At 38.0% G+C, this 22,544-nt stretch overlaps 2 protein-coding genes across 3 annotated transcripts; one reads left to right on the top strand and one right to left on the bottom strand.

Annotated features, from left to right (window-relative positions):
- LOC103058923 (histone H3) lies at window positions 1-2,075 on the top strand. The gene has a single exon (XM_088141937.1). It carries the CDS (start codon window positions 51-53, stop codon window positions 459-461), a length of 411 nt encoding a protein of 136 aa, XP_087998063.1. The 5' UTR covers window positions 1-50; the 3' UTR covers window positions 462-2,075.
- A 965-nt stretch (window positions 2,076-3,040) lies between these two features.
- On the bottom strand, window positions 3,041-22,036 carry WBP11 (WW domain binding protein 11). Of its 2 annotated transcripts, none has more exons than XM_007423200.4 (12): window positions 21,807-22,036; window positions 21,149-21,251; window positions 15,755-15,786; window positions 14,509-14,602; window positions 14,017-14,213; window positions 12,076-12,209; window positions 10,822-11,021; window positions 10,439-10,633; window positions 10,097-10,198; window positions 8,448-8,768; window positions 7,811-7,993; window positions 3,041-6,175 (listed from the first exon to the last, which is right to left on the bottom strand). In XM_007423200.4, the coding sequence occupies exons 2-12, from the start codon at window positions 21,210-21,212 to the stop codon at window positions 5,757-5,759; spliced, it is 1,941 nt and encodes a 646-aa protein (XP_007423262.1). In that variant the 5' UTR covers window positions 21,213-21,251; window positions 21,807-22,036; the 3' UTR covers window positions 3,041-5,756. The 2 variants fall into 2 exon arrangements, with proteins under 2 accessions (XP_007423262.1, XP_007423263.1); XM_007423201.4 differs by having other exon boundaries at window positions 21,953-22,014.
- Window positions 22,037-22,544: the final 508 nt, after the last annotated feature.

Below are 22,544 nucleotides of genomic sequence, written 5' to 3'. Positions count from 1 at the left end.
ATCCTTCCTTTTAAAGGGTTCTCGCTTCCTCGCTTGGCGAGAGCGGGGAGATGGCCCGGACGAAGCAGACGGCGCGTAAGTCGACCGGCGGCAAAGCGCCGCGCAAGCAGCTGGCGACCAAGGCGGCCCGCAAGAGCGCCCCTGCTACCGGCGGCGTGAAGAAGCCTCACCGCTACCGCCCGGGCACGGTCGCCCTGCGAGAGATCCGCCGCTACCAGAAGTCCACCGAGCTGCTGATTCGCAAGCTGCCCTTCCAGCGGCTGGTGCGTGAAATCGCGCAGGACTTCAAGACGGACCTGCGCTTCCAGAGCTCGGCCGTGATGGCGCTGCAGGAGGCGAGCGAAGCGTACCTGGTGGGGCTGTTCGAGGACACGAACCTGTGCGCGATTCACGCCAAGAGAGTGACCATCATGCCAAAGGACATCCAGCTGGCGCGGCGCATCCGCGGGGAGAGAGCCTAGGTCCGCGTAGATCCTGACACGGGCGGCCTATCGGAAAAAACACGACACCCAAAGGCTCTTTTAAGAGCCGCCAGCTTCGTCTCGGAAAGAGCTAAGCCTGTTTGTCAAACAGATCGCGAGACGCTTAAGTAAATGCCATTTGCCCTCGCAGCGTGTACCTAAATTGTAGCACGAGACAGGGGAAAAAATTTTTTTGTAACAGTAGTCGTTCTGTACGCCTCTTATTTAAAGCCCTGGTTGTCGCCACATATACATACACTGTTTCCATTGCATGAATCGCCATTTTGGGGATGGGACGGAGAAATTCCATATACTATATAGATTTATGACGACTTGGGTAGAGGAATTGTTTGTTGCTTTGGGGGTTATTTCACCTTTATTGTCTAGGAGCCCGCCGGTTCCTGTGTCTGCCCAAGGAGGCTCCCTGAATTTCTCATCCTTCTCGAATTTGAGTAGGGAAAAAAAAATTTTTCTAATTTCCCGCCCACTGCCCCCGGAGACTGTTGAAAACACACGTTAATTCAGCTCTAACAGCAGACCACCAAGAACTCTACAAGCAGCAATTTTCAGATAGTGGGCAGCACTTCCTAAATTTTGGACAAAGCCAGGTAGTCACTTTCCCCAACTACTTTAGACTACATCTTGAATGTAGTCTAAAGTAGACTAAAGTAAACTAAAACTATGTCCTGTTTGATAAACTTTAAACCCTTCAAACCTGCTTCCATCAATATTTTAATTTGAAATTTCAAAATCAAATACTGCAAACCTAAAACATTTTCTAAATGTACAATGGTTTATTTCAATAATTAAATTTATATGATTTGTTTCAGCTGTCATCACTTGAGCATTGAGGCTGCTCATTTGCCACAAGCAGATTCTGGGTCCTGGAGAAATTGGTCACTTCCAGCTAATGAAGAAAAAAATCACTAGTAGTATCACAAGAAAAATGAGATGATGTAGAGGAAGCTATGATAACATATGATTCTGCACACTCATTTGCTGGAAGTTAAATTTGGCAACAGAAGCAAACTTACGTTTCAAAATTTATTTTGGATTTTCCATGGAAAAAGCTGAACATTAGTAAAATTCTCATAAATGACATTTTCAGCCATTGTATCTGGCAACTATAACTTAGATTCATCTTGTAGACTGATTAGATGAATGTCATTTTTTTCACTGAGATCATTTTCAAGAACCTTTCCAAGAGAAAGCCTCAAGTCAAAGAAATCCTTTTAATTTCAACGGTGTATAAATAGCTGGTGTTCAGTATAAATGTATGCATTATATTATAAGGAGCAATGATAGCAGTGTTCTTCCTTTGAAGCTTCAAATTCACAGTGTCTTTAAGTTTTCAAATATTCAAAGATGTACCAATCTTAGGTGAAACCTTTCATTTTTTAAAGTTTCACGGTTAATATTTTCCATGATAGATTTCCTTCTTCAGATTCCTCAAGTTTATAAATTCTTCAAATGTATTTTCCTTTAACAACAGTCAAACCTCATTGTAGAATAGGCCTACTTTATGATCTGCTTTCAGACCTTTTTCTTCAATTTATGTAGCTACCCATCTTTTACATTTAAAAATAATACAAACAATATACTATAAAACAACAGTCAAGGAGCCAAACCAATCTTGATCACAAAGCTCAAATCTAGCAGATAACTGGGCAGAATTTTTGAAGTTAATGCCTGATGGTGAAAGATAAAATATATCTCATAACCAAACAAGCATTGTTGTTTTAAAAATCTGATTGTGAAACCAGCATTGCTCAAGCTTCTTCAATGCTAATTCTGACTGATTTCTTCTTGTTCAGAAAATTTGCTTTGAGCAGTTACTAGAGTTTCAAACTCTTGGGAGCTTTAGTGATAGACTCCAAAGCTTGAGAAATCAGCATTTTTTTTCCCACGTTCTCTATCTACATATTGCACAAATAGTTGAATAAATTTATTCAAAGGTCAGTTAATCAAAACAAATAGCAAAATATTGCAATGGTCAGTTATATTTAGCTACATCATCTGTTGCCAGTTGACTGTAGACTCATTTTCCAAAATTCCTTCTCAGACTTCATGAGGGTTCTTCAAAGCTGCAATTAGAAGAGGTATTTCATATGAAGTTTTCACAAAATTGCAGATTTTGAAATGCTTCAATACTATTTTCTTCAGCTTCAGAGAATTGTTCCTTGCATCAAAATAAACCATCGGTTTTTTAATATTTATATGACTTTGACTCAAATGTGGTTCAAATGGACAGGATCACGTGACATCATTGTTCTATGCCTTTAGAGATATAGCACACTGAACAACTTGGATTCTATCTTTTGCAATAAAACAATCCATCTGTACAAGCACACATACACCCCAACTCTGCTTTTTTGCCATCATATTAAGGTTTCTCTAAGAAAGAAGTTCCAGAGGTTTTTTTGTGCAGTACACATAGTTTTATTTTTTGTGCTGGGCTAGAATTACTAGAGATTGGAGCAAGTCAGTTAGGAGAGAAAATAAAAGACTGTACTGAAGACTTTCTCCCTCTTTGCTGACTGATACCTCCCTTGGCCAAACTCACAGCCAGACCCACAGAATCTGCCTATTCTTGCCTCAAGATAGTGAGATAGGCGGTGTCTAAATTCAAAATATAAATAAATAAAATAAAGATCTGAACAAGTTGGGAGTGGAAGTTGTGCTTGCTTCTGACCTGCAATTTTCCACCTCATTGGAAGAAGCAGCTGCCTATAAAATGTATTTCCTAGACAGCGGCAAGGAGAGTGGACTACCAGGATTTTTCAAACCTGGCTATGGGCTTCAGTTTTTCTTTTCTTTTTTTAATTTCCCCCTTTCTCCCTGTTCCTTGGAAAACCACCTCACATTTCTTCTTCACATACTCCCAAAGATACTGATATGACCCTCCCCCCACCAACCTCACTGTTTTAGAATCATGACATTAATCCTCTGCTGGCTAGTGATATTTTGCTTTATACCTTTACATTAATGCTTTATTTACACAATATGCTGAGTCAATTTACCACAGTGAAGTCAAGCAAGCTGTGTGCACACAGTCCCTGCTGTGAGTTTATGCTTCAGTATGTGGCATGAGTTCAGACCTTGGGATAGAGAAAATCAACCATTGGAAGAATGCCATGTGAATAAAGTCACAAAAATTTGATTAGTGACACCAAAGGGGAGCATCTTGTGCTTTCCAAGTGGTTGTTATGTACCCTCCTTGCTGTTATTATCTTTTTGCTCATCTGCTACCACTAAACCCCTTTTCTGATTTAGAAATTCTTTAAAGTCTCTAAGGTAATATTTAGGTGGAACATGGGGAAGATAAAGGATATTACAGACACTCGGTTATTATAGAAACAAAGGAGAACATTGACTTTTATTAAATAACTAAAACATAGTTTTTAAAGATTCTCTTACTTCTGCTATTTCCCAACAATCTTGGGCCACTAAGATGCTAAAAAATATTCCTAACCCTGTCTCCTCAAGAGGGGAAAATATTTTCAGGCTTGATTCTGAGCCTACTTCAGATCTGTTCTTCTGCCTATACCTCCCAAATCCCTCTTCCTAACAGAATATAAGTGAGAGATGCCCCACGTTGCCATCCTTTGATTGGCAGTTCCATCCTCCATTCATCATAGGAATATAACTTCCATAACTGCGGAACATTCCATTTTTCCTTCAAACCACATTCATCCATCCATTCTGGGGATTGTCTGGAGGTTTTCTAGAAATTAATCCTCTAAACTGAAAGTGGTTTGTAGTGTTTCAGACATGGCCATGCCCTGAGCCAGCCATTCTGCCCTTAGAATGGCTGGCTCAGTGTGATCCAAAGAAGAAATGCAAGATTCCAGAATTCTCCAACCATTAAATTCCCAGGAAGATGTTGTACATATCTGTTTTTCAGGACACTTTAATCTTCATTCATTACCCTTCAAAGAAGCACCAAAAAGCACTAGCCAATATAAATAATTTAACTTTCAGAAGCTGTTAATCTTCCAATTGTACAAAATATTCATGCTATAGCAAATTCCATCCATTCCTGCTTCATGCATCTATCAATAGGATTTGGATGCCTTGTAACTTCAAAATAATTTTCCCCAATTTAAAAGAACATGTTTATTGTCAGTGGATAAAGAGAAACTAAAGACAATGTTAGATACACAAAGGAGGGTCCATAAAGGATTTCCTAGCTTGGAAGTAGGTGAAATGTTAAGAAAACTTGCCAAAGTAATAAATTAGTGAGCACTAGATTGAGTCAGTGCTCCTTCCCTTAATCTGGGCTGTTATTACAACTGCCTTTTAAGCCTAATCTTCTGAACAAAGTCAGTCTTTCCCCTCATTTTTTGCTTTGCAAATGCCAAAATTTTTGAGGGCTTGTAGGCAAGCCTGAAGTACAAAAGGATGAAAGACAGACAAGATAAATTCATGGACTATATCTTCTCTCTCAAATGGAATCAATAACATATCACTTCCTAACCTCATGAATATCAAATGTATTGGATTTCACCTCTGTATCCCGTCAACTACCCTAACCAAAAATTAGGAGTATGAACTTAATTTAGAGGTCACCAAGTTGGGGAACATTGCAAAAACAAATACCTCTTTCCCAGATTCTTTAGGGATTACTTACTAAAGGTCATTATCATTACCTAGTTTCCACTATTAATCGGGAAACAAGACCTCATACTCTTTCTAAATATAAATTAATAATGCAGACACCCAATCACAAAAAGGGTTGTATTACATCAAATATTTATTCTCTCATAAGACAATAGTATTTGTCCTGCCAGCAAGAAGCCACTAATGTGACTGCCGAATAAGCAGGATACAAACCGTTTGCATGCCACATATGCAAACAATCTTGCCTGTCCACCTTTATGACAGTGTACGAACCAAGAAATTTCTCCAACTAAAAAACAGCATTGCAAAATATTTACAGAAAGCCACCAAAACACAAAAGCCTGATGATCAGGTATATATGTAAGAGATTAGAACCAGAATTTACTCTGGTAAACTATGTATTTCTCCTCATAACTAAAAATACTCAAGACAACATACTTCCCATAGAGCACAGACACAACCAAGTCTTTCTTAAGGACTAATAATATGACAGTGCCTTTTCTTCCATTTTCTATGATTATTTCTCCCCACAAGTATGATCACAGGTTAATTGGGATGGAGGACACTTTCTTGTCACAAAATATGTTTTCAACTGGATGCCACTATAACATGGAACCCCTATCCCTAAAACAGTAATCATATCTCATCACAGAGGATAGAAAGCTTAACTGATTGTCACAGAAGCCCCTCCATCTCCTTCATGAAAGCTTCATAAACATCATCCTTGGTCTGTACAGAAACAGGGGCAGATGAGCCAGCTTTAGGAGTTGCTTTGGTTATCTGAACAGAAGGTTCGTCATCAGGTTTTCTAAGGACAGAGGCAGCTGTCCCCTTATTCTCTCGCCGGACTCGAAGAGCTGTAGGCACGAACCGGGTGATTTCAGCCTTGGGGTTTGTAATCTGTGGCTTGGCACTAATAGTTGCTGTGGCTTTCTTCTCAATGGTGGCTGCACTAGTATCATCTGCCTTGGGGCGCTGAATCAAGCTGGGGGGAGCACTCAGTACACCTGGATTTGGAATGGGAGCAGGTGGGAATAATCCAGGCGGAGGCACCAAAGGAGGGCGTAACATGCCTGGACGAGGAGGTGGGATACCTGCAGAAAAAGAAATTGTTATTCTTCTGACCTTTGTGAAGAACAAGGATTAAATTAAGAATTATATACTATGTATCAGTTAAGATTCTCAAGAATTCCCCTAGGCATAAACTTATTTATTAGCTTCCTTGAATGCACAATATCTGTATGAAAATTCAAGAGATCTGCCAAGAAAGACCAACTAATCCTACAGTCCTATGTCCTACTGAAGTTCTTTCACACTGTCATGAATGTACTGGAGGTACAAACACAGTAAAACTCTATTTTGTGTTTTTGATTCAGCAACAATACTAGTCATATTTTGCCTAGTTTTACAGACTGGAAATATTCAAGTTAATTTCTCTATACCAACTTTACTCAATCTTCCTCAACCTAGAGGAACCTTTGAAATAATTTTCAGATCTCAGGAAAACCCTACATAAAAATTGCAAAAAAAAATGAAAACTTCAAAATACAATTCACTTCTACACAATCCATGTTTGACAACATTTACAACAACAGCAGAGTAACAGTAAGACGGAGTGGCTATGGAGTAGAGGCCCCGCTGTATCCAAGGATTTACCATCTTTGGTTTTAGACGGGGTTCCACTGCCCTGGACAGACCCAGTGTATGATCTGGGGGCCCTCCTGGACTCACGACTCCTGTTCAAGGAGCAGGTGGCAGTCATGGCCAGGAGAGCCTTTGCCCACCTTCGTGTAGTACGCCAGCTACGCCCCTTCCTGGATCAGGAGGCTCTCCGGTCAGTCCCTCATGCCCTGGTCATCTCTCGGCTAGACTATTGCAATGCCCTCTACATGGGGCTACCTTTGAAGAGTATCCGGAAGCTACAACTGGTCCAAAATGCAGCTGCGCAGATAATTTTGAGTGCCCCAAGAATGGCGCATATAACACTTTTACTATGCGAGCTGCATTGGGTCCCAGTCTGCTTCCGGGTCCAATTCAAAGCATTGGTTATCACTTTTAAAGCTTTACATGGCATGGGTCCATGTTACCTGAGGGACCGTCTTACCCTCATCACACCAACCTGTCCCACCTGGTCAGGCAGAGAAGGCATGTTGCAGGTCCTGTCAGGGAGAGAATGTCAACTGGCAAGGCCCAGGAGGAGAGCCTTCTCTGCCATTGTTCCCGCCCTTTGGAACATTCTCTCCCCAGAGGTCCAGCAGGCCTCTATCCTACCAGCCTTCTGGAAAAAATTGAAGACCTGGCTTTGCCAGCTTGCATAGGGGGATAACAACTCTACCCAATCCTGGGGGTGGCTAGCACCTTGATGACGCTTCCTGAGTGATCGCCAATTATTTTGGATCTTTTTATTTTTTATTTATTATTGTAATTTTGTAATTTTAATTGATTGTAATTGTTTTGTAAAGCACCCAGTCGTTTAAAATGGGCGGTGACAAATTTGATAAACAAACAAACAGGCCAGCAGTTGAGTTGCAAAATATAAAAATTCCCAGCACTGCAAGCACTAGCATTGTGCAGCACACAAACTTCAAAAAACAATATTTATTCTCTTTTAATCACAATCTCTTGCAGAACCCCTAGCAACCTGTCATGGAACCCCAATTGAGAAAGTGTGTTCTATTAGAAATCACTGGAGAAACAAAAAACATCCCACAGCTCAATTATAACATTACCTGGAGGAGCTGGAGGTGGCAGACGAGGTGGGGGTCCCCTAGGAGGTGGGCCAGGAGGCAAACCAGGAGGAGGGCCAGGTGGAGGGCCAGGCGGCCGGCCAGGTGGAGGACCAGGTGGTAGGAGCCTTGGCAAAGGTCCACGCAGTCCAGGCAATCCAGGTGGTCTTAGGAAGGGAGGAGCACCTGAAAGTATCATACGAATACATCTTAGATGACTATTTCTCAAAAATGGTAATTCTTCACTATCATCTGCTAATTAGTATGGTTTAAACTGAAAAATTATGCTTCAAGAATGCTTTGTTTACAAAGCACTCCAATTCAGCCCATGAAAAGGATGACTAAGTAATTAAAACAAATTATTTTCTTTCTGAATGAGACTCTCCCATATGTACAGATAAGAAAACTGTGTAGAATAGCTATATATCCATCCTGGTGTGTGTTTTTTTCCCCCATTCTTCTTTTGTGACAAATTTTGCTTAGGTAACTGAACAAAAACTGAAGTTCAGCCTTGTGAAAAATATAGCAATCTTTTCATTAATCATATAAAACTAAATCAGAGCCCCTACATGTACCTAGTTTAATAATAAAACCATCTGTTCAAATGATTTCCAATCAGTAATTGCAAATCAATACCCACCTGGAGGGGGCCCAGGAGGAAGGCCAGTAGGAGGCCCTGGAGGTCTCAAAGGTGGTGCAGGAGGTGGTCCAAGAGGGGGTGGCCCAGGCATTGGGGGTGCTTGGATCTGAGTTGGAGGAACAGGCTGAGGTGGAGGTTGCTGCTGAGGCTGGTTTGTTTGAGAAGGTGTTGAAGATCCCATCTCCGAGTGTGGCTCTTCTGTGATCTGCTGCTGCTGCTGCTGTTGCTGAGAATCTTCAGCATCAGAGTCATCTTCATCATCATCATCCTCTTCTTCAGAATATTCTTCTATTTCTTTGCCTCCCTCAGGAATTTCCTGACCTACAAGCAAAGAAATTACAGCTCTCTCTTTATCATGCTAAATAATTTAAGGGATGTGGATAATAGCCTAATATTCCTTTATACATTTTCTTAATGTTATGGACATTACATATTTTTGATCATTATGATTAAAATACTGCACTCCAGATATATGAATTATCTTTATTATGCAAAAAGCAGCCAAGGCAAGGACTGAGCAATTTTAATGTTACTCGGCAAGGAATTGTAGGAAAGCAATATTTTATTTTCTTGCTATCTTCATTTCAACAGAAGCTTCCAAAGGAAGCAAGGAAGTCTTAATTAAACAGGAGCGTGTTTTCTCATCTAGCTGTAATCTAACAAAGACTGTGTAAATGCAATTAATAAGCACAATAGTACATCTACTTTGGCTCAGCCCTGCAAATTAAGGATGCACTAAAATCAATGAATTTGTAAACATGATTGGAACAAATCACCACAGTCTAGAATAAAACTGCACTTATGGAAGGGGCTAGTACAGTGTTTTTCAAACTAGGCAACTTTAAGATGTGTGGACTTCAACTCCCAAAATTCCCCAGAATCATCTATCTGTTCAAAATTTAGTAAAAAATCCCACAGATCCTCAAGAGGCTTTTGCTAGTACAAACTAAAGGTGTATCCTAATGTGATTCCACTAAGAGCACATGCTACCATAAATCTACTAATCTTTCAGGCATAACAACTCTGATTTAAGTCAGTTATAATTGGAACACATTGAATTACGTTTATCCACAGTGAATATTTATTTGTAGGCCCTCACTGGGGTGATGTTATATGCTCCTTCACTGTTTCCAGGTTATAAAATTAAATTCCTTTGGATTTACACACGGCCCCACTCTCAATGCCTTTAAAAGTTCACTCACGATACACTTTTTCATTTGGCTTTTAACTGTTAAATAATTTGTACTTTAGTTTTAGTTTCTATTTTACTTGCTATTTCAATTATTGTCTTGACTAAAAACACAGCATTTAAATCAAATAAATAACATTATAAATGATAGGCCATGGGCTCTGGACTTACGATGAATACAAACCCACCACTGTTTGCTCTTTTCTATGCTTCTGGAACTTTATGAACTTAATAATCTGAAGGACAACTGCATGCAAGTTATCATCTGAAATTATTTCTTCATTACTACTGGTTTTGTTAATGCCCCACATCCTTCCACTACTATTCTGGGTTCTTAATACAGATCCTTGCTTAAAGTTATCCTGTGTGTTATTTCTTTAAACAAGCTTCCCTGGCTTGTAACTAAAAAATAAAAAAGAGTGTTGGACAGAAGGGAGATTTAAAAAAAAAACAACTTTACCAGCCATCCGCAGCATCATTGCTTGAAGTGGTGTGAGCTCCTTCATGTTCTTTTTCTTTTTCCTTGATTTTCCAGGAATGTCAGCAAAACGCACACTATGACCTGCAAAAGTATGTGATGAAATATGAAGATTTTTTTCATCATCAATCATTGATTCTATCAGGTTTACTAATATCTAATTTCCCAAAAAGTGATCTATTCAGTTCTCATTTCAAGGATGGAATAACTTCTTCCAAGCCTAAACATGCATGTTACAAGTAAGTATAATACTTACTAATTTTTCTACTAGTTCATTCCAACCCAAATCCAATCCAATCCAATCCAAATTTTTCCTAAACTTACCAGATTTCTTGTCCTCACCACCTTCCCTTTCAGCATTGTCATCATGATGCATGAACTCCTCCCCTTCGCTATCAGCATCACTTCTTTCACTATCGCTATCATCAGTAGTGTCATCATGCTTGTCCTGATCCATGTCCTCAGGGTATCCCTCATCTTCACTCGTACTGGAAGCATCTTCATCATGGCCTCTTCGACCTGTAAAATTTAAAAGATGTTTTATTTGAAGGGGGGAGGGAAAGAGAGAGATATATACTATTTTCTAAGACACATCTGCTTTGAAAATTAAAACAATTTTTCTAGTTCCATCTCTTAAGCATACATAGATGGTATATTCAGAAAATACCCTTTTTCTAATAATACTTTGAAGAGGGGAAACCATTTACCTGTCTCTGGGCTATAAGACACCTCTTCATCTCTTCTCCGAGCAGGCATTTCAACAGTGAACCCTACTTTACGCCCATACATCTGCAAAACCTGAGGTGGAGGTGGCCCTGGTGGAGGTCCAGGAGGCTTCCTACCAGGAGGTAGTCGAGGTACACCATGCCCAGGAGGTGGAAGTACAGTAACAGGCCGGACAGGGGGTCTAGAAATAAGAATCAGGTAAGTACAATATTAGAAATTTTTTAAAACCTTTAAGCCTGAAACTTTCCTTACTTTCTTCTAATAAGGCAGCCTAAAAGACTTATTAAACATATGAGTTTGCTTCCCCTTACACAGGTGTAAGATCAGAAACCATTACTACAGTTTTCAAGCTTATCATTTTGCCTGATCTGAATAAAATAATGTATAACAAAGCATTTAGTTTACTGAAGCAAGCCAGAAAGCTAAAGTTAACACTAATCTTAGATTTATCCAAGTTTGGAAAAAATCAAGGGACAATTAGCCATTTCTGATAGCTTTATCAAAGGAAGAAAGGAAAGAGGAACTGCAAAAGCCTATTCTTTGGAATATAATGCCAAAGAATGATTTGGTGTAATGTTCAAACTGAGCCTGTAAGCTGTGATGGGTTTGCCATAATTAAGTTCCAGCTCCTGGTCTTACAATCTGACAATGTATTTGATAACATAACATTTTCACATACTAAGGAACAGATTGTGTTCAAAGCTTTTGTTTCTTGGTTTGAATTCACCTGCAACCAGAACAAATTAAAGCAGTAGTAACAGCAGAAGTTATTTATACAATTTTATTATTAATACAAAAAAAAAGATTTTTAAGACAAAAAACAAAAGATACACAGGAACTAAAAGTTAGACAAATAGGAGAACAACAAATAAATGTGGAACATTTTTGCAAATGTTTTCAAAACAATAACGAAAAGTGAAGGCTAGGCCAAGTGATGCTGCGGGTCCAAAATCATCAACTGGGCTTCATGGCTGGAAAGGGATTTGAACCTGAGTCTCACCAATCCTAATCTAACACTTTCTTGTAAAGAAACTCAACTTCTGCCTTAATGTACACTTTGAATATCTTAATCTACACTTTGAACATGATTCCATATGATGATAAAGCAAAAAAAAAATGGCAAAAGTTGCAGATTATGCTTAGAAGGGGACTAACAGCAAGAACAACACAGGATTCTAATCATTTTACCAACTCTATTCAGAAGCTCTATCCTCTGCAATGTATTTTCTTCTTACCCATAGGCTGATGTCTTTTTGAGAATAGACGGAGGCTGGGCTCCAGGCAGAGGGATATCTTGAATGAGGATGTTGGAAGGGGCATGAGGCATGTCTGGCAGGGGGATGCTCTCCACCTCAACATGCTGAGCATTCTGGAAAAAAAATTAAGTTTCCTTAAGTGGTGACAATGTATATTCGTGTATTTTCATCAGTGTTTCCAATGTATGTTGCATATTTCTACTAATTTTGAAAGAATTATATCCTGAAAATGATTTACAATAACAAATAAATACTTTTTTTAAAAAAATAGCCACTACAATATAAAACAAGGAGTTTTTTTTTTAATTCTCTAGGTGTACCATGCAACTTTATTTTAATTAAAAAAAAACTAATGGGAATAAGGTAGTAAAATTTAGAAACGCTGAACCAGAAATCACAAATTAATGCAACAGAACCAAATGACTTAGATAACTGTCTGAAGCAAATTAACATTATTTCAGAGAAAAAGAATCACTACACATAAAAATTTCAGAAGTCCAACTCTGTTCAATAACTGATTTATAAAATATTATCACCAAAGCTGAAATATAATAAAACAGATTTATATGCTACTTTCCACCAAAGAAAAATGGCACTTAAGGTGAAAGCAAATAATGAAGAAATACAGAAATAATAGTGGCCTAATTGAGGTGATATATGATATTGTAGTCTGCTAGTAAGATAAGTAAATTCTACGGATTGACTGGGATCCTTTCCTTCCAGAACAATCTCTTGCAATAATTTGATAATCTATCTGAACTGCATGATTGACCTTAAGTTCCATGTCATATTCTTTTTTAATTATGTCATTCTGACTTAAGACATTATACAATTTTTTAAAATCTTCAAGAGCTTTGACAGAAAGATAGAAAATATTAATTGCAATAAATATACATTATTATTCATCTGCAACATCAAGAATTTAGATCCACTGTGGTCTCCCTCTTCAGTTTCTACATTCCTTTAACTGTCTCCATTCTTAATGGTCATTAGAAGAACTAGGTAACTTCAAGAACTGCTGTGTCCACTTTCCTCTTCCCTACCTTATGTTTGTTAGATCATCAATACAGGCAGAACAATCTTAACTGTTTAAATCAGCAGCTTCTAATCTTTTCCTTATGCAATTACATCATCATAAAAATATTTTGAGGACCACCATATAAATCAGGACTCACATGACTCCTTTCTGCAGGAACCCCAAAATGATTCTAATACTCACAAGACTACCAAATACTCACAAAACTACCTTATCTCATAAGATTTGGGGGGAGAATGCTGAAATCTTTGACATTCTCCTGAGTTTCTGGCCATTATTTTTTATATATTGGTATTCATATCAGAGATTACCTAAAATATCTCAAGAAACTACCAGTCCTTTGTGGACCATTACTGATCCCTTGAACCACAGGCTGGGAACCAAAGATTTAAAACATAGTATTTAATGAAAATCATAAACAAAACCACAAGCAACCAATTGCACAATATTTAGTTTCCCTGAGGACCAATTCATACAAAAAAGTAACAGTGTGGAATTCTGTAATACAAGCTTACAGAAAGAATATCACATGGCAAGCTATATGAATTGATCTCAGCTATTTCAGCTCTGCAAATGAAATCTGAAGAGAAAAAAAAAGATTGGTGGTTCTGCTGTGGCCCCTCATTACTAAACTCCATGGGAAGTTCTAGCTGAACAGCTGGCTTCCTACATGAAGCAATGTTTATGAGACTAAATTTCAATGCTAACCTCATAATCATTTGTCCATACTGTTATCAGCAAGATGCATATTATGCACATGGTAAATAATTCCAAATAATTAAGGTTGAAAAGCAGACTAAAAAACCAATCTTCCCCTTTCATGAATACCTAGGCAATAAAATGCAAAATCAAACAAATAGTTTAAAACTGATGAGAGCAGGTACCTTTACAGCATCAAAGTACTGACTGAGCTGAGATCTTTTCTGCTCATATTCCACTTCTAGCTTGCGTAATTCCTTATAAATGTCTGGATTCTCCTTCTCATATAGTCGTAGGATACGCTCAAAGGTCTCACGCAGTTTCTTACGCTTGTCCTTAAGTACCTTTTCATTTAATTGAGGCTGCTGTACTGGGTTAAATTCTATAAACAGAATTGGGACAGATACATGAAAAAGATTTGCAAGAAAAAAATTGTGCAAGCCCTCACTTTCACTTACCCTCTTACCACTACCTGAGGTTCATAACAGCCAGGCACAAACATAAAGGCATAGAAAATAAACACAGGCAACAGCTACCATTCTTCCTTGTAACCATCTATCACTTGATAATTCTGAGTTTACTTTCTCTCACAGCATTGGATAATGCTTGTTAAACTAGTCTTTTGTTTCTATCACATTTCTTTTTCTATTCAAGTGCAAAAAGAGATTCAAGCCTACCCATTTCATCAAGTTTTTCCATATCTCGGATGATTTGTTTGGGATCCTTCATCTTTAGCACTGCTGCTCGCACCATCATGCGTTGCTTTTTGTTCTGAACTCAGCAGAAAATAAAAGCCAGAATTAAGAACCTGGACTACACAGGCAATATATTTAATAACTCTAAGTAAAAGAGCAACTTTTCTAATTTTGAGTCTTATATACCTGGCAACTCAGAGGGTTTTATATTCAAGTTATGTAAGCAATGTGACACCCACCCACCCACCCAAATATACATTCATTCTCTCCCTCTTTAACACTTATGCAGATAGTCCCTAGGTTAAGAATGCCTGGTTTACAGACCACCCATAGTTAAGAACAGAACCTACTGTAGCAAAATTGGAGTTAAATACACAATGATTCAAGTTAAATACACAATGGTTCAAGGTAATTACACAATACTACTTATACAATACAGGTAGTTCTCACTTAACAACCGTTCCAAGTTACAGTGGCACTAAGTGACTTACAACCAGTGCCTGAAGTTACAACTGGTCACGTGATCACAATCCAGGTGCTTGGCAACCAGCTTGCACTTACAATGGTTGCAGCTTCCCAGGGTCACGATTGCCATTTGCAACCTTCCCGGCCATTTTCCAGCAAGCAAAATCAATGGGGAACTGCGTGATTTGCTTAATGATCATGTGATTCACTTAACAACCATGTGATTTATTTAATGACCACAGTGATTCGCTTAATGGCCGCCACAAAAAAGATCATAAAAATCAGATCTGGTCACGATTCACTTAATGACCATATTGCTTACTGACCTAAATTCCAGTCCCAATTGTGGTTGTTAAGCGAGGACTACCTGTAATACTGTTCTGGCTTACATACAAATTCAACTTAAGGACAGACCTTGGGGACAGAACTCATTCTTAAATTGGGGACTACCTGTATACATATATAATGTTTTCATATGCTATCTTCAGTCTTCATGTTTTATGAGGGTTATTTTTTCCTTTTCTTTAAGATTTACTGTAAGAGTTACAAATAAATATAGCTTTATTAATGGCACCATAATCCTAACCCAGTGCCCTATGTCAAATGTTGCTCAAACAAGACAGTTTACTAGGAAAAGGTTTATCAGCTAACATGATGTGCAAATTCTATATTAATATATATGCACTTCATTTCAGATACAAAGCTAACAGAGAAACATATACCACTGCCAATCTCTGTTTATAATATGGCAAAGATCTATTACCTTCTTCAACTCCCTTTTCCGGGCCTCCTTCCCTACAAAAACAAAATTAAATTACCACAAATGTTATACATTTTTGATATACATAATTATAGCACACACTATTACAAATATGTGCACTATACCTATGAAGATAATATAATAATATGTGCATTTTTATACATGAAGATAAAACATGGTGAAGAAAATCTAACCGATATTTTTGGAATTGTCATAGGATTACACCATAACTGGATTTCAAATCTGGATAACATTAAGAACATATAATGTTCTTAGCATTGAGACAGGCCCCAACTCTCTTGTCCTTCCAGAAAGAAGTCAAGACCCGGCTCTGCCAACTGGCATGGGACAAAAAAAAGGGGCAACCCACCCTGGGGGTGGCTAGCACCTTGAAGATGCTCCCATATGTTAACATCTTACTGGCCATCAACGTCTTGGAAGATATTATTTGCGTATGTGTTTGGTTTTTATTCTATTTTTATTGTATTTTATACTGTCTTTATTGTATTTTAATATTTATTCCTGTTTTATTGTGAACCGCCCAGAGTCACTTTTTTGTGAGATGGGCAGTATCTAAATTTTAGCTAGATAGCTAGATAGCTAGATAGATTTAGCACTGGAACCAGAAATTTGTTAACTTGTTTTTTTACACATTCTGAAATTCAGACTTCTAAGATTATTAGTGGTTAGTACTTATTAACAGCAGTAAATTTGACTCCACATCCTAAAGGTAAAAACATTTTGAACAACCACTGAGGATTTAATCATAATATATATCGTCAACCTGACAAAGAAAATGAAAATTTGGGAGGATAGATAGGGAATAAGGAACAGCATTCTGTAGTTGTTAATAGGTTGGACTTGGACTTGGGTTCAAGTCCCCATTCAATCACAGAGCTAACATTGGGAAAGCCAACCTACTCCATAGGGCTGTTCTTGTGGGGTTTATATTAGGGAAGATCCTCATGCACAACATGTTGTGCTCCCATAGAAAAGATAGGACTCTATCACAAACAATATATTAAAAAAATGACTGATTTACCTTGAGCAGCGTTAAAAGATAAGGATCTTGTGCAGTCTTACATTATGAACAATTTAATTCACTCTAAAAGTTAATGTTCACTACGGAGTTTACAACACTGTTTATTAAGTTATTTTTAACTTGCTGTGTAATAATTATCAGTTTTTTAAAGTAACCAAAAACTCACATCTATTCTTTTTCAGCATAAAAAAGGTAATTTGTTTCTAATATTGCCATTTCACACTGACCTATGTACTTGGCAAGTGCCTTCATTCATTTAGAACAGCATTATATAGAATATCACACTACACCATAGACATATAATACTGTTTTGGAATTATTTTCTGGGACCTCAGGTGAGGACATGGTGAACTGACATCCCTGAAGGAGGAGGAATGACATTACAGCTGAGATTGGTGGCCGGATGTGGGATCCGGGCCTGTGAAATCTCTCCAGAGAAAGAAGAGATTGTGAGATCGCCCGCATGTACTCTGGACAGCTGCTCCTCGTGAGCAGACACAGGAACTGAAATTTTTATGGTCACCTTGTGAGTCGAGCAGCTGGGAGTTGAAGGATTCCATCTAAGCTCACAATCATAATGTAGCCTACATGAACAAAAAGTTCAGCCAAGCCTTGTTTCTTAATCATCTTTGGAATTGCTTTCTTACTGCTTTTTAAATATTGAGACCCTTCAGAACAGCAAGTTTTATGGCAGTCACTGGGTGAGTTTCTTTCAAACCTTAGCGAAAGAAGTTTTAAGTATGAATTTAAGGATTAATAAAAAAAAAATTCTGGATTAAACAGCAAAAGGGTGATTACAGTGTTGATTTTGGAAAGTTATAAACGGACTAAGGGTCCAGATGGGTTTGAATTAAGATTTAGAAATTAAATATAAGACTCCTTCCCTTGGGAAACTGATGTTTTGAAATGTTTTAAAAAAAAAAAAAAGATAGGATGGGATTTTGAAGTGTGGATACTAGAGGGGACCGGAAGGATTACAGTTAAGAAGAAGAACACCTAAATTTGACTCACTAACACCGAATGGAGCAAAATAGATTAACATTGGACATATTGAAGGATATTTGTGGACAATGGACTCAGAAGTTAATTTTCAGAATGTCTGCCATTATAGATAGACTATGTCTAAATGATGTTATGGAAGAGGAACAAATTCTATCAGACAAGACTGAAATTGATTTAGATGTAGATTTAAAAATTACAGGCTACAAGAATAATATGGAAAAAGATGAAATACTGGATATACAAATGAAACCAGCTAATGTTTTAATAACTGAAAGGAACATACAAATAATAAGCCAGAAGAGTGACTTGGATACCTTTCCTAGATTGGATTTACAAGAGACCTGTTAAAGTTCTGAAGGATTTTGTGAGAAGAGACAAAGAAAAAATGAAAAAAAAAATCAAGTTACAGGACAGTATTTGAAGGGATTAAAGACCAAGATTGTTAAAGTAAAGGAATATAAAGTTGGTTTATTTGATCAGGGTTAAAATAGCTATGTAACTTTTAAAACTTTTAAAATACCTGTGTAATCTCTGGTAACTCTTAATGGATTTTTGCTGACTAGGATTGAATGACGAGGTTTTAAGGTTTTGTTTACAGGTAAGGGAGGGATATGGGAAGAAGAGTTCATTTGTTGTATTTTAAGTTCATTTGATCAAGGTTAAAATAGTTATGTTGATATTTCTGGTAACCTTTAATGGAATTTTATCAACTAGGATTGAATGAGGTTTTAAAGATTTGTTTATAGATAAGAGATGAGATATAAAAGGAAGCAATATAAAATAGGTTCATTTGATTAAGTTTAAAATAGATTTGTTGTTTTTTTCTGGCAACCCTTAATGGACACTTGCTGATTAGGACAGAATGACAAGGTTTTAAGGATTTCCTTTTAATACAAGCTTATGCAAAGTGCAAAAAAGAATAGTAAATAGTAATCCAAAGAAATGAAAGGCATAAAATAACCATAGTTAAAACTACTATATACCAACACCATTCACTATGTCCCTCTATACTTTCCTATCTTTGTAAATGACCTTTTCTTCCACTACAGCCATCTACTACTTCACATGTTGCCTTCTGTTTGATCTTTGATCATATATGCATAAATAGATATATACATACATTAAAAAAAAATCCCCTCTCACCCCTATGGGTGATAAATAAATAAATGTATTTATTTATTAAACTTGTCCCCGCCCAGGTGAGGTATGCATCTTCCTCAGTCTCAGGTCCTCTACCAGAGGCCTGGGAGCTTGAGGGTTCTGACATATCTTAGCTGTTTCTAGCACTGCACTCTTCTGGACAGACAGCTCTGATGTTGTTCCTGGGATCTGTTGGAGCCACTCTCCCACCTTAGGAGTCACAGCCTTGAGTGCTCCTGCCACCACTGGGACCACTTTGGCCTTTATTTTTCACATTCTCTCTAGTTCCTCCTTCAAACCCTGGTACTTCTCCAACTTCTCACACTTCTTCTTCCTGATGTTGCTGTCACTTGGCACCACTACCTCTATCACTACCACTGTCTTCTGGTCCACAGTTACCACCCATTGGGGTGAGAGAGGGTTTTTTTTTTTTTTTAATTTGCAACTGGATCCTCATTTATTCTCTCTCTATGACCAAGCCACCTCAATATACTTTGTACTGGTCACTTACTTTTATATTTGGTACTAAGAACTGACACCAACTTAATGGCACCTAAACAATCCATCATATATCCATTCATCATCCATTCAAAGGACAACATTCCATTTATGGACTGTTGCAGATAATATAGCTCTCAGGATCTGCAGGATATTCTTTTCATATGGATATTTTATGGTTGGCTTAAAACTTTTCCATCCATTTTCCCATTGTAAGTAAATATTCTACCAAGGTACCCAGATTCCTTCAACTTGCTCTAGTTTTGCCATTTACACATTATTTGCATTCACTTCATTATTCCTGTCAAATACAATTACCTTGGTATTTGATACATTAATTTTCAAATGCATACTTCTCACTGTAGTATACAATCCAACATTAACTGCAGATCATTTGATTCTCAATCAACGTTACAGCATACATAAGTACCTACACATTTACATCCCCAACTAAAACACCTCCAATATAACTACAAGCATTCCTTCTATAGTTATTCATAAATATATTAAGCAAGCTAAAGGATATCACACATGCTTGTCTTTTTCCCAAAACTCTTTGCTGGTTCACCATTATCACCATCCACTATAGTAGGCTTGTACAATATGCAGCCCACCAAGCAGCCTGGTGTGGCCCACCAGGGTTTTCCAAAAAATAATCAATCCACTGCTGCCAAACATTGCTACGCTGCTAGGAAGGATACGCTGTTGCCTAGGGTTTTACGGCCATTTCTGCCCCAAAAGACACACTGCTAAGTGCCTTTGCCTCCAGTTGCTGAACAAGAGATCAGTGTGCCAAGTATTCCTTTGTGTCCTGCAATTATTTTTAAGGTATCATCTAGCCCTTTCCTTTCTATGAGTTGTTCAGGTCTGCACTAAGCATAATGTGCAACTGTCACCAATTATTTATTCCTTTTTTGTATATACCCAGAACAACCTAAATGACATCAATTCAGACTTTCTGACATACATTTTAACTTTTTCATTCATAATTAAACCTACGCTTTCACTTTCTGCATATATGCATTAATTCCACTCCAAAAGATTGCATTACTTTTATTCAGATCTATTACATTCTTCTTTGCCTTCGATTCAAAAGCATACAATATTTTTTAATTCATTCATTACTTTCATTTCATTAATTCTTGTTCTTTATTATTATTCTTCTTATATCCCAAGTCATAATCTTCCATATGCTCTAATTATCACCAGAGGACCCTACAGATATTCATTCCCACTGCCCATCCTGGCTTTGGTCAATTGAGGGTTTCACATTACACCTCTAAATTTGACAGAGAAGCTGTAGATTAAGTTACCAGTCTTAATAGCATTCATGCCATATGAAGCATTCCCTGCCAATGGTAAGGACAGTCTGATCAGTTTGGGCACATTTTGACCAGTAAACTCAAGCACAACCAAAGCCCAGCTTTACTCCAACCATGTTCATGCTATTCTATGCAAGCTAGTATCTGTAATCTAGAGGTTACCTTGCAAGGCAATATACTTTTGTCCACAACCCATAAATTAGAAGGTATATGCAATGCACTCATACATACTCTTATGTCCCTAAATAAGTGATATTGTTTACTGGTGAACTTAAGAATATGGCTGCATTTGAAGCCTGAACAGTGTTAAATATATGTAACATACTACAAGCAGTCAATGATGTATCTTCCCTAACCCATGTCCAAACTTGAAAAAGATTTCAAGACACTTACGAGCTTGGTCCGTGGGGTTCATGAACTTCCCACTCTTAGTGGAAGATGTAGATCTCCTTCCCATTTTGACTATTTATCTCTTTTACTGTTCTACTGGATGAAACTAGACAAGATAGAGGAAAAACATAATTTCAGCAATAGCCTAACAAACACAGAATAAGGCCATCTTCATCAGTCTCCCATGGTCTTCCTCAAATTTCTTGTGACTACTGCTCCTGCCAAGGAATCTCTTAAAACACATCTCAGCACAAACTGATTAACAGACAAGAGGCCAAGCTAGCAGGAGAATGATCATAACCCACCCACAATTGCTGAATATAAGTGAATGTTCTTTTTCTTCTGTATTGAGGTTACTTGGCTCTGACGAGTGATTCTTGATCTGAATAAGATTAAATCAAGATCCTTCAAGCCATGCATTCAATACAGCACAACCACAATCTTCAGTCTATTAATAGCCACTTACACCTATTAATATCTAATCAAGACCAGCATGAAATATTTGTCGGTCTAGAGAGGAGAACGGCGAGGAGGAGACCGAAAGAAGAAGCAACATAAATGAATGCTACAGGGGGAAATGCTAACCCCTGAAGAGTGGAAGTCTTTACGACAGAGAAGATCCCGAAAGGAGAAATCGCCCTTCCTATCTCACTCTCCTTACCTGCCGCCGAGGCCGAGAGCGCTAAACCAGGATGGCGACCGAGGCAAAATTAAGGTCTACGACTTCAACAAAGCCCATTCATACGGAGTCTCCCAACCAGTTAGCGCAGGCCGGCGTCTTGCCTCCGACGAAGAAAAGGGCCTTACCGACTCCGCTCCCGGAGATCTTTCTACTCAGGCGCCATCTTGAAAATCCACGCGATTTCACGGCAAGACTATAAAACCGATTGCGGGCTAGAGGGACACACACAGCGCCGATTTCCGGCCAAATGAGCGGCGTTTGGTCTCATAGACTTTAGCTTATAAACTCGCTTCTAGCTCGTAACTTCCGGGTTAATTTTGAAGTCATCTTTTCCTCGTCCTTAAGTCTTTAGTGAAGAACAGTTATAGCGTATTAAGGAAAAGGTAGTAACAGGGACAGGCGTTACTGTTTTTTAAGATACGATCTTGTTTCATTTGAGGGCATTTACTTTATCCTGGATTAATTTTTAAAGTTATAAAATATACATCTGTATACGATTTGAAAAGTGGCAACATCTGAGATCCATTGCAGAACAAAAAGGGCTTAATTTGAAGAGGTTGTGATTCAAAATCCAAACCAAACTCAACAAACATGACTTTTAAAAGCCACCTTCAGCCATTGTGCGATACCTGTAATAGTCACAAGTTCATGATAGACCTGCAGTTTGGTGAATGCTTCCTGCACTTGAATTGCATCCATGACAGCATGAAAAACCTA

The sequence above is a fragment of the Python bivittatus genome, unplaced genomic scaffold (genome assembly GCF_059951505.1).
Source record: "Python bivittatus isolate LINGU-HERP-01145 unplaced genomic scaffold, Pbiv_v1 ctg000330_np1212, whole genome shotgun sequence".
In the NCBI taxonomy this organism is placed as follows: Eukaryota; Metazoa; Chordata; class Lepidosauria; order Squamata; family Pythonidae; genus Python; species Python bivittatus.
The sequence above is the reverse complement of the archived record's forward strand: the minus strand, read 5'-3'. Positions and strand labels throughout refer to the sequence as shown.

Bases quoted from the DNA above. Each gene is read 5' to 3' on its own strand.
- LOC103058923 (XM_088141937.1), top strand. From the start codon at position 51: ATGGCCCGGACGAAGCAGACGGCGCGTAAGTCGACCGGCGGCAAAGCG.
- WBP11 (XM_007423200.4), bottom strand. From the start codon at position 21,212: ATGGGAAGGAGATCTACATCTTCCACTAAGAGTGGGAAGTTCATGAAC. The intron at 8,769-10,096 runs GTAAAGTTGTTT...CTTTGCTTGTAG, and splicing joins AATGATGCTGCGGATGGCTG to GTCAGGAAATTCCTGAGGGA. The intron at 6,176-7,810 runs GTAATGTTATAA...CTTTTTCTGCAG, and splicing joins GCCACCTCCAGCTCCTCCAG to GTATCCCACCTCCTCGTCCA.